This window comes from Salvelinus sp. IW2-2015, linkage group LG5 (genome assembly GCF_002910315.2).
Source record: "Salvelinus sp. IW2-2015 linkage group LG5, ASM291031v2, whole genome shotgun sequence".
In the NCBI taxonomy this organism is placed as follows: domain Eukaryota; kingdom Metazoa; phylum Chordata; class Actinopteri; order Salmoniformes; family Salmonidae; genus Salvelinus; species Salvelinus sp. IW2-2015.
Window position 1 is genome coordinate 8,247,085 of NC_036844.1, and position 17,746 is coordinate 8,264,830.

At 42.0% G+C, this 17,746-nt stretch overlaps 1 protein-coding gene across 1 annotated transcript in view; it reads left to right on the forward strand.

The window, feature by feature from the left end:
* LOC111964475 (fibrinogen C domain-containing protein 1-like) overlaps nucleotides 1–17,249 on the forward strand; it is a 273,359-nt gene extending 256,110 nt beyond the window's left edge. Inside the window, exons 6-7 of the mRNA XM_070443759.1 lie at nucleotides 5,277–5,456; nucleotides 11,310–17,249. Coding sequence (XP_070299860.1) covers nucleotides 5,277–5,456; nucleotides 11,310–11,572 — 443 coding nt within the window. The 3' untranslated portion in view covers nucleotides 11,573–17,249. The remainder of the gene's footprint in view (nucleotides 1–5,276; nucleotides 5,457–11,309) is intronic.
* Nucleotides 17,250–17,746: the final 497 nt, after the last annotated feature.

Genomic DNA, 17,746 nt, shown 5'->3' on the forward strand with positions numbered 1-17,746 from the left:
AATCTTGACTACAGAGTTGGAATGGCGTGAAATTGACCCATAGCCAGCTGAAGATTGTATGATCTGGACAAGACGAGTCTTTCGTATTGAGTTCCTGTCATGGGAGCTTCAAAACTCAGTGACTGGGGCGTGTCCATTCACACACACACAAAACATTTGTGACTTGTTTCAGGAAACTAGGCATATGTTGCACGTCACTACTTCATAGGAGAGGCATGTGAATTATATTTACAAAAATTAAAATATCTAAATGCGTTTTGTGGCCTTCTGGAACATGTGAACTTTCATGTGCCTTAATACAAACGTGTATGCCATCTGTAAATTCGAACACAATTGTTCAATTACGAGCCTAGTTGGTTTAGCCATGGAAAAAGCCAGGAACCTTCCCTGCTAGCCATGATTGGCTGTGATAATGAATAGGCTGGAAATACAGAGGTGAGTTCGGATTGGTCTGCCGTGTACCATCTTCTGTCTGTAAAATGAGCTGCTCGTTATGTGTAGCAGTGGCGGTCAGTGCTGTTTAATGAGCATGACCTTATTTCTATTACAGCATATTGGATGACTCTCATTCATATTCCATTCACCCAGCTCAATGTAACGTCTATAGGTTTAGGCTACTACATGATACTCAAATGTTCCCTATACCCATCATGATGTTGCTACAACCTAGCCTATGAATTACTTTTTACAACRTAGGTGCACACAGGTTTCAATGCCGCTTGCACACTCTTGCCTGCAACTAGCTGATATAGGGTGAAATCATTAGTACAACAGTTGCAAACGAGAGTTTCTGTTGGACAAATTCAGGTATGTTTATCCCTGTTTTGTTCTGTTTGCTTCCGTTTAAGAAACGTTTTTCAACAGAATCGGCAGAATGAATACTCCCCTGATCACGCATGAACAGAGTTCACTCTCATAACAGCCACATTTTATTCCTTCTCTTCCCTTCGCTTGTGGACTTCAATGCACAACACATCAGCTTTATGTGACCAGGCAAAACACATTTTCCAAGCCAAACCGCTACACACAGCCTGCATCGTTGTCACCATATTAGCTAAAGCAACGTCATAGTCAGCATAGCTAATAGAACTAGCATGTTAGTAAATCCGCTACAATCATGCGTTAGTGTATATTCAGTAAGCAGTTACACCAAAAAATGGCAAAAAATGTATAATACCAAAAGCTTACCTTGACTTGGAAGAGTTCCAGTGTTGTGTTGGAAAGTCATAGCCAGCGTGCTAATATAGCATCCCTCTGTTTGAGCGGAGTGTTTCTTTAGGCTAAACTAGCTAGCTGCATTTGTTAGCTTAGTAAGTGAAACTGAAAGTGAAAAAAATTACGAAATCTCTCTCTATTTCTCTCTTGCTTCTCCTTTATTTTGGAAGAAACTTGTTCCACCTGTTCACTCACCACATGTTGTACAMTGCAGTGCTAGCTAGCCGTAGCTTATGCTTTCAGTACTAGATTCATTATCTAATCCTTTGATTGGGTGGACAACGTGTCGGTTCATGCTGCAAGAGCGCTGATAGGTTGGAGGATGTCCTCCGGAGGTTTCTGTGCAAGTCTATAGAAGGRGGTGAGAACCATGAGTCTCCTAGGTTTAGTTTTGAAGTCAATGTACCCAGAGGAGGACGGAAGCTAGCTGTCCTCCAGCTACAACATGGTGCTACCCTACAGAGTGCTGTTGAGGCTACTGTAGACCTTCTTTGCAAAATAGTGTGTTTTAATCAGTGATATAGGGTGAAATGTGATTATATTTAATACAGTTTTATCTAAAAATAATAACTTTTTAAATGTTTCACAATTAGTATTTTTATGAAATTCACTGAGGAGGATAGTCCTCCTCCTCCTCCTCTGAGGAGCCTCCCTTGATTTGTAGATAATCCTTTCTATTGCAGCTGTTTTTTATATATATATATATATATGTATATATAACGTTAGCCATGGAGAACTGCAAATGTGTTGCTACTGCTCTCAATAACATTGTTGCCCTGAATTTATTAAGCGTTATCGACAAAGTTCAGTGGAAAACAATTGTGATGGACTACTTTCTGGAGGACGATCGTGCCAYCCTGACTCTCTCTGACTCTAAAAACGAATCAGACGTTAAGGAAATCCCTGATTTAGGTAAACACATTTTCATTGAACCAGACATTGTAGAGTCTTTTGATTACAGTGATGGGGAAGAAATGGCGATCATGAAGTTGACCAAGYTTTGAAGTCAGTGGAATGCCWGGTGGAAGCAGAGTATGATAAGGAGATTCATACAGTTCTGTCATTTAATTGACTATGCAGAGGGAGTCGAAAAGAGAACACAGACGGCTGTTGTATAAAACACCTGTCTCCGTATTACATCTTCAAACTAAGGGCATCCATGGCATCTGTGACAGAGAGGTAGAAAGATCTGATGATTGTTATGGCTTTGCACAAGGTCAGTGTGAACCAGAGTGACTTGACACAACGGGCCATACAAGCTGTACAAACAAAATGGAAATGACACAGGACGTCTTATTTAACAAAAGGGGTTGCAGTCTTCTGTGAAGCGTTCCACCATGTATACGGGTAAGAGTCTAGCTACAATTTCTGTGTAGTAATATTATCTCAGAAAGCCATTTGTATTGCTAGTTATAGCCTAATGTTAGCTAGCTAACTAGCAAACTTTGAACCTATTTGGTTAGCTTTAGCTAGCTATGACAATCAGTTTTCTATTGCTAGTACTCTATGGATTTGGATTATGGTTAATTCCTTAGCAAGCTAGTTAGCTGCATGCCTAAACAAAATACCCCAAGTTAAAGCGTACTGTTAGCTAGCTAGCTAATGTTAGCTGTCAGGCTCGCTAGCTAACATTATGTGTATGATCTGTGTAGTAATATTATCTCAGAATGCCATTTCCATTGCCAGTTATAGCCTAATGTTAGCTAGCTAACTAACATTGAACCTAGTTGGTTAGCTTTAGCTAGCTATGACAATCGGTTTGTATTGCTAGCACTCTATGGGTTGGGATTATGGTTCATTGTTTAGCTAGATACATGTCTAAATAAAAGAATCCCCTTCGCCAGATGATTACATGACCCATCAAGTTGGCGGTGATTGCGGCCATCTGTTGTATAATAAAATATTTGAATCTGGAATTTGTCTTCCAGCATCAGTAGAACCCGCCTGACTCTCCTCCACCAGCCATACAAGGAGACTGGAGGATGGTACGGTGCTGGTGGAAAGCTATGGCTGGCAACAACACCTGACTCCGTACTTCAGGCCGTTGCCACAGATCAAGCAGTACCAGCACTTCAGGTGAATATCATTTTCATTGCATTGTATGAGGTTATTATTCTAATCTAAACTTGGTAGGTGAATTGATKTTATTTAAGGTCTTTATTTTTTGGTCTATTTTCCTGTTTTACAGCTTCGATGCTCTGGAGTCTGGTGTTGTTGTCGCCAAGGAGCATTCAGACTCAGTCTGGACCAGGTTTCAGCTGCTGTGCCACGCTGACGTCCTTCCTCCCATAGATGGTCTGCCTGTAYAAGCACCACTTGGACTGGACACAACTAGACGTGCGTATCGTTTTGAGGGGATCAGGGACTTTTACGACGAAGAGACCACGGATATCACATGCCCTGCACCAAAGTTAAGGGCAGGACAGAAACAGGCTCATATAGATTCCTTTGTTCATGCATGGTGTGGACGGACGAGTTCATCACTGGGGGGGCGAGTTCCCAGTCATCCGGGCTTTCTGCAGTGCCTCTATGCACATTCACATGACTCTCTCCTAACACACACGCACACACATGCCATACGTTGCTGMTGCTATTTATTTTTTATCCTGATGCCCAGCCACTTTACCCCTGATTGTATGCACATAACTACCTGATCTAGCACTGATATTGTTCTTGTACATACTCTATATTATTTTGTTCTTTCTCTACTGGCGTTGACACTTTTTGTTCTTTTTTTATATTGACATTTTGTATTTTTGATATTGCTACTATGCAAATGTGCAATTACCCATTTCACTGTACCGTTTACACCTTCTGTAGAGACCCTTCCACTTAGCAAGATTATAGCGAGGTTATACACCTTCTGTATGCTGTGCATGTGACAAATAAACTTTGATTTTATTTGATKTAGTGTGTTTAGCAGAGACGGTAATGTCAAGAACAACATGACCTGCACCAAAGTCATATTAGGAKATARKCTTTTTKKWRGSYWMYWMYTTTWMCMMYTTTWRKYCYKRAAWYYTTWMYWMMMYWMYYMMYYYKKTKWRSYYMWKGSCMMMWKKKRARYCYTWAARRRRWKGGKKGGGSYWARGSYTWWRRRGSYKKKRAWKRWTYYKRAWKRRSSKWRRMYWARRAAARSYYYYCMRKTSGKKKWCCMAAAAAMYTYMARRRRMMMYTTYYTWAARKKGGGKTWMMARKTTWWYMAMYTTYMAARSMRRAWTTYYTTYCCMWTTTYYTTYCCMWWWKRWWAWMCMAWTTKKWRSYYYKRRKYYTTWMYTTTWWYCMAWKKWAAAAAAAAACATMATTTAAAAATGTAGCTTCATAAGTCCAAATYGAGCCGGTCAGTCACATTTCGCCTGTCTTCAAAAGCAAAAAGGCTTTTTCAGGCTTAGGGGTTAGGTTTAGTGTTRGGGTTACAATTAGGATTAGGTTTAAGGTTAGGRTGTAGGGTTAGGGGTTTGGGGTTAAGATTAGGRATAGGTTAAGGGTTAGGTTTAGGGTTAGGGAAAATAGGATTTAGAATGGGAATCAACTATTTGGTCCCCAAAAGGATAATAAAACAAACGTGTGTGTGTGTGTGTGTGTGTGTGTGTGTGTGCATGAGTGCGCGCTCACGTTTGTGTGTGTGTGTCCATCAGAGTCTGTGCTTTGTGAGGACTCGGGAGTGAGAGCAGTGCTGTCTTTGATGTTATGTGACAGACCATGGGTTAAAGCATCCAGACAGGGGACCTCTCACTTACTGTAGCAGGTTGACTTCTGGGAACTGACTGGTGGGCAGGGACGTTAAGTGTGTTACTGTTTTCCTTGAAGACACATGGCACAGTACGAAGCAGATGCTGCTCCTGAAATGAAATTACTTTGGTGTGGGTGTTGTCTCAAGGCAACAAGGAGTCTCTCTCCCTCAGGGAGTGGCTCTGATCGGTCAACTCTAACTCTCTCCTTCCCTTCCTATTGCTCCTTCTTTGTCCTTCATTCTTTCTCCTTCCCAACTTGTCTGTTTCCCATCCCTCCCTCTCTTCCTCTTTCTYTCCCTCCATTTCGCTCTCTCTCTCTGTCTGCAGGGTTGAAGCAAATCCATGCTCTCTCCATCCAGGGCAACTATGAGTTGAGGATTGACCTGGAGGACTTTGACAACAGTACAGCCYATGCCCAGTATGGGATGTTTGGAGTTGGCCTGTTCTCTGTGGACCCTGACGATGACGGATACCCACTGACCGTTGGAGATTACTCTGGAAATGCAGGTACATATATCTGAATGACCAGTTCCCTGTGTTAATCAATAAAGTATCAACCTAATAAACTCTCATCTTCAATTAACATTTTACATTTAAGTTTGATTCAAATTATAGATTGGGTTGTTATAGAACGAGACACCGAGGTACCCAAAGCAAAGTTACGCCRCACTTAAACACATATGTAGAAGGCCCAGGTTTACTCATCAAATACGTATAACTCAGCAATGCATTGACTATCTATAGTAAAAACGGCTGTGTCCTCTGCAGTAGTTTATTGTTAAGTGCTGAGGGAAGGAGGGATGGAAGTGTTTCGTTTGGTCTCCACAGCGTGGASAGACAGGGACAGAGAAACAAGGACAGACCGTATGTGCCTGCGTATATCTGTTCCCCAAACATCACATCTCAGCCGCAATCACGTCACCGTGAATAAATTACTACCCAATTAATTACTGTGGTTGACCGGCAGCATAAACAAAACACTGCCAGATGCCTGTCACAACAAATAATCAATTTAAAGAACCTTTGGGGAGTGGAGTASTGAGAACTGAGCACGCAGAGAGAGAAGAGGGACAGATGAGAGATGGAGGGAAGGGAAGAGGGGGGTGTAGAGGAGAGGATGAGGGAGAGAGTGTTGTCAGAAGCAGGTTTTGCAGAAAGAGAGAGTGTTCTGTAAATGGCTTGTACACACAAAGAAATAATGGTTCTAAATAGTACCAGACAGGGGTTATTTGGCTTGTAACCATAACAGAACCCTTTYCGGTGCTATATAGAACCTGTTTGTGATGCTCTATAAATGACCATTAACATTTGTTCTATATAGCGTCAAAAGAAAGTGTTGTGCTATGGGTACAACCATTTTCGGGGCTACATGAAACCCTTTTTTGTGGTTCTTTATAGAACCTTTGTTAATAATGATTGTATAAAGAATATTTCTCATTCTGAAAAGGCTCTTTGTAGATCCTTTTGAAGAACCATACAGGGTTGTTATTCTGGTCAGCCGTATTATATTGTTAAAACTCCATATGTGTTGTTATTGTTTTGACAAGTCGAATCAAGTCTGCTACCTTTGGAACAGCCGGGGGTCACTGAGTAGAGAGTTGAGAACCACTGGCTGATTTAGTCAACCGTTTTCAATTGACACAAGGCCATACGTGAGTCTTTCACAAGACACCATCACTGGCCATAGCCARATATAATATGTAATGGCATAACACAACCTATTAGATAAACTGGACAATTMAATTAKCACTAARAGAGCAAAKAACCATTTTGTGAASTGTAAAGAACCATTGAAGAGCTTAAAGGGTTCTTTGAGTCATTATGGTTCCRCATAGAACATCACCCTTCCCAAAGAACCCTTGAGGAACCCTAATATTTTACAGTGTAAAGCTTGTATCCGCTCATCCTCCCTCAATACCACTAACCTTCAACTGACAACTGACAACTATTGGACATTTGAATCCCACTGCAGCACACTAGCCTCTCCCTCATACCCCCCCCCCCCCCTTAGTACCACTGTTATTGTTATTATTACACACACACTCTCACTCACACATTTTCTCTGATCTGAGGGGTATCCTACGAAGCAGGTTTGAGGCGTTAGCGAGGTAACTTTGGTTAACTTTGAGTTCAACTCATGATAACCGGTCATATGAAGTTGCTCACCTTTTAGCCAAGTACATTTCAATGGCTCCTTCAGAGGTAACCTTCTCCGGTGCAGGCKAACTCACGGCGAACTCCACTTACCCTGATTGAAATGACTGAGCCACGAATTGAGCACCAATGAAATCAGATTCCCTTCCTCTTGCAAAGATTGCATCATCATCCCCTYCATTTGAGGAAGACGACTGATTAAATATATTGTATTAAACAAAAGTAAACATTTTTTTATGTGACATGGTAATGACAGAATACATTTAAAACTTTATGCAGCATCCATAGGACAGGGGAAAAAAGGTACTTGTGCATTGATAAGCACGCGAAAGACGGCATTAACAATAAATAATAAAATAAAGACGGCACTTTTTTAAATTTAAACTTTATTTGACTAGGCAAGTCAGTTAAAGAACAAATTCTTATTTACAATGACAGCCTAGAAACAGTGGGTTAACTGCCTTGTTCAGGGGAAGAACGACAGATTTTTACCTTGTCAGCTCAGGAATTTGATCCAGTAACACTTTCGGGTTACTGTCCAAATGCTCTAACCACTAGGCTACCTGCAGCCCCACGTCTAAAAGCTTATTTCACTCAATAGCCTGCTGAATTTGCAAGATAACTTTAATTTCATATTGAATCCGGCACAAATGAAAATGTGGCACTGACTCGCCTATAGATTGATGTTTCAGAAATGTCTCAATGAAGAGCTCGGTGTTYGAYTAGCCATGTGTGACATGMACAYGCAGTTACAAGCCTGYTAGAGTTAGYGRCAGGTGGACAAACAATATCCACCGTCGTAATACGGATAAAGCCTGAGCTGGAATGTGAAGCTAACTGAAGCTGATTAGCTTTAGAAAACCCTGAGTAGATCTAGCTTGCATCGTAGGATACCCCTCTGGTCTCAGTGGAATGGTGGTCATTGCGGCTGGATTCTAACAGTGTTCAGTGGAGTCCCCTTGTCCCATCCACTTCCCTTCAGCCAGACAAGATTACACTGAGTGGGCCGCAAATGACACGCTAAGTGCTGCTAGCCTGGTTCCTCTCTCTCTCCCATTGTTTTGTATTATCCGGCAACCATTATCACGTTGTCACATTGGGTTGGGGTTATATGTTTGTATCTTTTTTTTTAATGTTTCGGCGTAGAGGCTCTCTGTGTGAATGATGAAACGCGCCGAGTCGGAACTGGTGGCGCTGCGAGTTACTGTGGAAAAATGGAATTGGAGGGGGTGGAGTGGAGATGTGGCCACACCCTGCCTGGGCAATTRATGGATTTAGTTGCCCTGATGAGATGCTAGAGAACACTTCACCGCTGGAGAGGAGTGTTTTCCTCTACTTTGTGAGGCATTTTTTTTTTTTTGAAAACACTTATCCCTCTATCCCCCTCKGGTCACAGACACACCATGAAGAATTACAGAAAGGTTGAGAGGGAGCGAGGGAAAGAGAGGGGGAAAAAACAGACAAATGAGGGAGAGTGATAAATAAACCACACATATATTTTTGCTCATCAAAAGCCTGAAGAGTTTAGATACCAAATACATAATTCCTTGAAATCGTAGATTTTTGTGGGACAGAATGACATCACTCAACATCCCCATGTGTAGTGCCACTGACAGTAAGCCAACTATGGAATGACGTTTGGGTCTTTGCGTGTCAAAAAAGGTACACGTCAAATATTACTATTTGACTCATCAAATAAGCTTTTCATTTGACACGGCAAATAACAAAAATTATATTATAGAATGTTGTTTTGTGCTGAATTTGCACGTTGTGTTTACAATACCGCGTTGGTAATAAGGCATTWTTTGTTCGACCGAATGGGAAAACGTCTGTGTGATCATTTGAGATAAGAGCAGGATCAAAAATGTTTGCAAATATCTTTGATACAGATGCTATTAGAAACTTTACCTTGGTACCATCCTAGCTAGCACCAATGCAACCAGCCCGAAAACAACGACCCGTAGAAACTACAGTCATTTTCAAAATTCTTAGCAACGATTTAGGACCGATGTGAGTAAGTATTAGCTAGGTAGCCACTTGTTGTTCTCCTATTGAAATCGAACTGCAGTTCATGAAAATAAMTWGYTRGSCAGCTMCTTAACCYTGTTGCCCAAAGCTAACATTATAAGCAGCCAGCTAGCTTCATCTGGCTAGTGAGGTTTGACGGACCAGGTTATGTGTTCTGAAGCAATATGGACTAGCCACAATAGTGGAATTWGCGGTTCGCCTTCAAAATAAAACTCCCTCTTTGAAAGTGACGCAAATGGTTACAATTGGTGCAATCATGCCATATTTAGACTAGATAATGTTAAACAAGGTYGGAGTGTTGGAATGTGGAGCATTGGGGTATCAGTCTACTCTGTTAGAGCCACAGAACACAACTGTGAAGAGATTACACAAATATTAGCATCGTAGCTCTTATTGCAGGACMGTGACTGTGGGAAATCACCTCCCCAATCAGCCTATTGTGCGTATTGACATTCATATTACACTGTACAGCCTTCAAATCAAATTGTATTTGTCACTTGCACTGAATACAACAGGTATAGTAGACCGTACAGTGAAATGCTTACTTACAAGCCCTTAACCAACAATACAGTTTTAAGAAAAATACTTTACCTAAGGACTTGGGATCAATGAAATGAGATATCCGTCTGCTCAGTACCCAAGTCAAATAAGTWTGCCCCAATGCAATTCTAAAGTCTAATGCATCCACAGAGTAATTTCAACAGATGTTTGWAAAATTATATATAACAACATTCCAACCTCGTTTAGCATGATCTATTCTATKATGTCACTATTTGCATTCATTTGCATCACTTTCAATTAGAGACTTTTATTTTGAAGGTGAACCGCAAATTCAACTACTGTGGCTAACCCTTATTGTGTCYAGCTTCACATATGTGGGTCCGACCATCATTAATCAAATAACAGTCTTATAAATGTGGGGTATTTTAGATTATGACACYTAGCTAGATAGTTAGTTAACTAACTATAGCTACTGAAACAGATGTGATATGTTGTTTCGCTATGTTTTTGGGGAAGAACATTGTTTGCATCCATCAGCTAGCTAGCTTTTTTTTATGACCTGCACTGTCCTAGAGCTTGCGTTCAAGAGTGTGTCTGCGTTCAAGTGAAGCAGCGGCAGATGCGCGAGACAAAACTTTGCCAGCATCATAGCATACGTATCGGTGAATGCTGTGACATTAAATACAAGTAATGGTGTAATCAATGTGTAAGAACTACGTATAAAAAAATATGAACGTGTTCAATTATTATCTGATGTGCAGTCATATTCAGGTCTTGATTGGTCAACACGCTTATTTTACGTGTCAAATAGCATTATTTAACCTGTATCTTATTTGACACGCAAAGACCCAAATGGCGTTCCATAGCCAATCCCCCAAGTGTGACATTCAGCTCAAAGCCGTAGCCTATAGCTAGCAGTGTCCCGTTTGCCTCTCTTCAGTTCTATTTCTGTAAATGCTCGCAGAGTATTTTTAGATACTTTTTAGAGGCTTCAAAGCTCCTTTTTAAGTGTGTGTGTGTGTGTGTGTCTGTGTGTGTCTGTGTGTGCGTGCGTGCGTGCGTGTGTGCGTGCGTATGTGCGCACGATGTGACAGTTGTGCGCTGATCGGATCGTTAGGGAGGCGATAGTAGAAGCAGAAGGATAAAAAGGTCAGTATAGAGCCCTTTGATAAATGAACTACAAAGTGTTGTAACCCTGTGGTTTGTGTAATGAGGACTGATCTTTAGAGAGGGAGAGGAGGCCTCTCTCTGATCTCACGTCATTTATGGAAATGATTGATTGTTCCTTAGTCATTTGGAAATGAATTAGGAATGCAGTGGTGCTCTGGTGCTGTCGGATGTAAGAGGGCTCTGGTGAAAGACATTGGTTTAGCCAGGAAAGACAAATCAAAGCACTGAAGATTTGGAATCAACTGTATTTCTCTCTAAAGCCTCTTCTATCGCTCAACCTCTCTTAATTATCTATTTCTCCTTTCTTGTCTTCCAATCTATCCCCTATTTCTCCTCTGTTCACCCTTGTCCATTTCATTTGACTGTGTGGGTGGGTGTGTGTGCTTGTGCGTGCATCCGTGTGTGTGCGTGCATGTTTGTGTAAATATGTTTGTACATGAATGCAACATGAATGTGTTCTCCACCCATCCAATCCCCCCCCACCCTCCACCACCACCCCCCACACAGGCGATGCTCTGCTAAAGCACAACGGAATGAAGTTCACCACCAAAGACAAGGACAACGACCACTCGGAGAACAACTGTGCCTCCTTCTACCACGGTGCCTGGTGGTACCGTAACTGCCACACGTCCAACCTGAACGGACAGTACCTCCGCGGGCAGCACACCTCCTATGCCGACGGCATCGAGTGGTCCACCTGGACCGGCTGGCAGTACTCCCTCAAGTTCTCCGAGATGAAGATACGGCCCACTCGCGACGAGAGCAAATGAGAAAAATGAGGGAATAAAAGAAGAAAAAGAGAGGAAAGGAATTTGAAGGAAGAAGGTGCTCATAAGAATAAATATAAAACCCCACACTCAAAAAGACAGCTATAGGCTGTAGTTCTTGTTCAGYTATTGTTTGCTGACTGACTAAAAGGACACCTTTGATTGATATWCTACTATTGTCTACTTTTTTCTGTGGAACCCTCATCCCTTTCCCCTGCCCCACCCCACTTGCTGTACCCTCTGCTAATCCCTCGTCGCTCGCTGCGTACTAGTGTTGTGCTGAGGTTTTTTCGTGCCCCCCCCACCCCCATTATCCTTTATCACTATCATTAGGAGATTTGTTGCCAACGATTTTTGAGTGTTTCCTTCCTGACAACGACCACACCGCAACACGAAATGAATCTGACTCACTCTTACTTCGCAGGAGTTTGGTGTCATCTTAATTGGGGWGAACAGGCTTGTGGTAAYRACTGGAACGGWKTCAGTGGAATGGTCTCAAAAACCACGTGTTTGATGCCATTCCATTTGCGCCATTCCAGCCATYATTATGAGCCGTTCTCCCCTCATCAGCCTCCWCTGTCTTACTTACATCTCTCTTTCTCGCTCCATCTCCGTGCGTTATTTATATCTGGTCATCAATCAATTATCTGTCTTTTCTATCTGAGCCTTGACCTTGACCTCTCTCCTGTGATAGTTGCGCCCTGTAGCCAGTAGTACTATTCCCACAGTCCTTCACTGCGTTGTTTCCAGTCAGCGAAGTGTGGCGTTACCGTGTGACCTTTGAACAAGTGGCTGAGTCAGAACAGGAGATGTGACATTACAGTTAGAACACACACGCACGCGCGCACGCACGCACGCACACACATACATACAAAAACCTCTGTCCCCTGAAGCTACAGTATTACCATGACACAGCAAAACTCAGTCTGTCACCCAAAGGGACCTGGCTGTATTGGCCTTCCWGTCAGGAGACATGCTAAAATGGCACAACCCACAGTATCTCACCACCCACGGTACTGCTTAAGCATCCCTTTATTAAAGATATACTCTGTGGGATAACAAGACAATGGAATGGGAATGGTGTAGAGGGAACGGTTGAAAGGAGAGAGAGCTAGACGTATCAAACAGAGGGGTGAGAAGGGAATTACTAAATGAAAAGGGGAATAAGATAGACAGTGTGTGAAAAAAGAAGGAGGAGATCAAATRGAGGGCTGAGGGAGCAATCGACAGAGAGAGAGGGGGCGATGGATGGAGATCAAATGGAGGGGCGAGGGAGAAGGGTAAATGAGAGGGAGCAGATATCATTAATCTGACTGAGGCTATTAGGGAGCATATTGGGCACTTTGTCTGATCAGCCTGCCAGCTGATCACCAGCCAAGTTACCGCTACGACAGAGCCCCAGACGTTAACTCCTCAGTGTGTGTGTGGACGTGTTTAACTATTCTTGTGGGGACCAGAAGTCCCCACAAGAATAGTAAACGGAACATATTTGACCAACTGGGGACATTTGGTTAGTCTCTACGAGGTCAAGTGCTATTTATACGGGGTTTAGGGTTAAGGTTGGAATTAGTGTTAGGGTTAGAATTACGTTAAGGGTTAGGAGCTAGGGTTAGTTTTAGGGTTAGGAGCTAGAGTTAGGTTAAGGGTTAAGGTTAGGTTTTTGGGTTAAGGTTAGGGTTAGGGTTAGGGTAAGGCTATTCGAGCTCCCAGTCAGACAGATAGATAGCCGTTATAAATGTGATAAGAGTTATCATGTTCCCATTGGTAGTGAATAGAGCAGGCAGCAGTATGAAAAAGCGAGGGAAGAGAGTGTGGGGAAGTTGCAAGGGGAACCTTGGGGCCAACAGAAGAAAGAAAGAAAGAGGTCCAGCCACCTTCCAGAGACAGGAGTGACATGACAAGAGAGTAAAATCTGTTTTTCATCTCTTCCTTTAGGAAAGTAAAGCATGTTTTAGCCTTTACCCCCACGGTCACAACATTAAATAGTYCCCTACTCCCCTGAGCATTTTAACTCTACGCCTGTGTTTTCGCAATCAGCTGTAACCGGTAGAACCTGTCTAACCCATTGATGTAACACATACACACGCAGCTACATACACACATTATGTCTCTCCTCCTTTATGTTCTGTTTCATCCATATCTCATGTAAGAAAATGTCCATCCCCCCTCTCCCCTCTCTGTTTCTCCGTCTCCCCTCTCTCCCCTTCTCCCCGTCTCCTGTAATGTTTTCTCTTCTGTAATCCACCCATGTCTAGCTAAATGTCTAGGTTTTCTGCTAGGGTGACGCAGGCTCTTTTCTTCTGGCTCTAGCAGAGAAACTGTTGATGTAAAATACAGTTTGCTGCTATCGACCGATCCCTCAACCTGGAATTTCTTTCTTAATAGCTCAAAAACGTGTCGTGAATGACGACAACAAAAAATATGTTTGTCTGTACAGTATTATAAAAAAGAAGAAAAAAAACACATGAAGAGAAGTTTTGCTAATTGGTGGGGATGAAATTGTGCAATTCTGAATATTTTTTWAAATTTGGTGTATCAACAGTTTTTTTTCTCTTCATTTTTTGGTTTTGTTATGGATTTTCTTAGATGTACTGAAAGCTTTAAAGATGTGTGTAGATTTATTGTACAGTGTGTATGACTTTTAGAGCATGTCCAATTGTTTTCATGCTATGCCAAAAGACGAAAGATAACTCAAGCACACAGACTTTACACATCTTTACACAAGTCAAAAGAAGAAAAAAAACAAATCTAGAGCCGGTACTTCTCCTCATTTACCGGACTGGGCACCAGGGGAAGGGTGGCCAGCTATACTTTTTGGGGAGGAGCAAGTGAGAAGAGGAGGGGCCTAGTAAAGCACATGAGGACATATCCACTTTGATCAACAGCACAAATTAATCTTTACTGAAGTGATAACAATGGCACATCTGGTGGCTCTGCTTTCTCTGTTCGACATTGTGTTTTGGGACACCTTTGATCTATTCAGACATTTTGGCTCTACCGGACATACTGGTTCTATGGGATGCACCAGCTCTGGAGGACATGTTTGATCTGCCCTGGCTGCCAATGGACAAACAGGTATTACAGCGAGCATTGCTCCTCAGACACTGGATGGGCTGGTGCTTGGATCCTTCTTCCGCTACAGGGCGGTCTATTGACTGCAGTATCGGCAGAGCCTCGGCTCTATGCAGCCAACCATCCACAAAAACCTGCTCAGACTCAGTCAGAGTCAGTAATGCTCACTGYAATGTCAGCTCAGCTCTCCGGGAGTCCTGTGGGGGTAACACTGTGTCAGGACTCCGACCACATCTACAGTCTGCCTCTTCTACCGCTACCCAGCGCTGCAGCTAAACATCAAAGAACCAACTGTACGCACAGCAACCACGCGTTATCAACACTAATCGTGTTACCATGGAAACAGAATTACAATGGAGATTTCGATGTTGAACACTTGTGTCGGGTTAGRATGAATAGTGATTTAGACGTACATTATGATTTCAAATGTGGTTGGTGCCGAATTGAAACGGTGAAACTTGTAAAGCTGAAGTTTAATGAGGTACTGGAATGAGTCAGACTGATGTCGTGATGTGACTGGCTGACTTGGATTACATGGATTCCTCTTTCTGGGTGTCTGACTGCGTTTAGACCTGCAGCTACATTTGCATATTTCTTTCCACTAAATGGTCTTTTAACCGATCACATGAGATCTTTTCACATCAGCTTTTTTTCAGAGCTGATCCAATTGGCCAAAGGACCAATTAGTGAAAAAATAGCAGAATTGGTCTGCCTATCTATACGCAGACTCTGTATGTGTGAGCGTGTGCACTTCAGTGAGAGAGAGAGAGAGAGAGAGAGAGGAAGGGGGAGGAATTCATCAAAGTTAATGTGATGCTTATGTATAACTTGCCTCCCTACTATTTGTGTTGATAACAGAGTGATATTAATAAATCAACGATTAATTAATGTGATAACCAATTCCATAGAGTGGCTCACCCCCTTCAGGTCATGTGTTGAACTGCACTGCTCATTTTAACCCTCAACTCCACTCTCCCATGTACAATCTTCACTTGAGCATCAAATACTGCACATTATATGTTCTATCAATGTATTGTACACCCTACAGTCTTTTTTTCCAAACCCACCATCCCACCTAATTTCCTGTCTGCTGTTACAAGCACCAGCCACCTCCCTCCTCTCTGCTTAAAGGTGAACTGCATTCACTGATTCCGCATGTGTTTCYTCCGGTGCTCATTAAGGAATGCAGTTCCCATTACTGAAGCACAAACAAGAGTTGTCTTTGGGGTGTGGTTTAATGTGGGTGTTTCTTGGGAGTGTCTTTTAGTAAGGAGGTGGACGAAGATCACTGAAGCATTGATGCTTTCCAGGCAATTGTGTCATTACTCAAGGTTTTGATCAACATAGTGTACACTAGTGGCACCTGTTGGTCAAAATAATTKACAGCAGCCACATTATTATAGCTGACGTCCCACACACTGTAGCGAGTGTATAGGGTAACCCTTTTGTCTTCTACTGAAAACAGCACCAAACCATCAGGTGGTTGTTCGATGAATCGAAGCTTCGGACGTCATTGATCACATGCTTCTGATAAAGTTATACGAGTAAAGTGTTAGCGATTTCAACAAACAAACAAGGGCAGTAGTTAATAACTTAGTGATAGTGAGGTAAGCTAAGATAGCTTTGCTATGCCGAGAAGTGACTCACCATCTCAAGATGATCTACTAATTCAGTTTTATGTGTAGGTTAAAGCCTGCGCTGACCTTGTGTTTAACCAATCTGACAGCAGCTAGATAGCTAGCTTCTCTGGGATAGGTGGGACGGTAGCGTCCCACTTGGCCAAAATCCAGAAAAAATGTAGGGCGCCAAATTCAAATATATTAATATAAAAATATATATTTCATGAAATCACACATGAAAGACACCAAATTAAAGCTACACATGTTGTGAATCCAACCAACATGTCTGATTTCAAAAATGATTTACGGGGAAAGCACACCAAACAATTATGTTAGTTCAGTACATAGCCACAGAAAAACACAGCCATTTTCCCAGCAAAAGATAGTAGTCACAAAAAGCAGAGATAGAGATAAAATGATTCACTAACCTTTGATGATCTTCATCAGATGATACTCATAGGACATCATGTTACACAATACATTTATGTTTTGTTCGATAATGTGCATATTTATATCCACAAATCTCGGTTTACATTGGCGCCATGTTCAGAAATGCCTCCAAAATATCCGGAGTAATTGCAGAAAGCCACGTCAAATAACAGAAATACTCATCATGAACTTTGATGAAAGATACATGTTTTACACAGAATTAAAGATACACTTGTTCTTAATGCAACCGCTGTGTCAGATTTTTAAAAAAAATTACGTAAAAAGCACACCAGGCAATAATCTGAGACGGCGCTCAGATTTAACAACATTTCTCCGCCATGTTGGAGTCAACAGAAATACGAAATTACATCATAAATATTCCCTTACCTTTGATTATGTTCATCAGAATGCACTGCCAGGAATCCTAGTTCCACAATAAATCGTTGTTTTGTTCGATAATGTCCATCACTTCTGTCCAATTAGCTACTTTTGCTAGCATGTGTAGTACACGTGTCCAAACGCAGATGCAGGCAAACGTCGGACGAAAATTTCAAAAAGTTATATTACAAGTTCAATAAAGTGGTCAAACTTAGTAGAGAATCAATCTTCAGGATGTTGTTATCATTTATATCCAATAAGGTTCCAACCGGAGAATTCTTTTCAGTCTCTATAAGTAATGGAACACATGGCGATATCATGAGGAATGCGCGTGACCAAGAACTGGCAATCTGCCAGACCACTGACTCAAACACCTCCCATCCGGTCCCACATCACAGTATAGGCTTCATTCAGCGTTCTACAGACTGTTGACATCTCGTGGAAGGCGTAGGAAGTGCAAACAGATCCATATATTACAGGGAATTGAATAGGCGATGAGTTTAACAATGTCAGAATTCTCACTTCCTGTTTGGATTTTTTCTCAGGTTTTTGCCTGCCATATGAGTTCTGTTATACTCACAGACATCATTCAAACAGTTTTAGAAACTTCWGAGTGTTTTATATCCAATAGTATTAATAATATGTATATATTAGTATCTGGGCTAGCCAGCTGATGTTT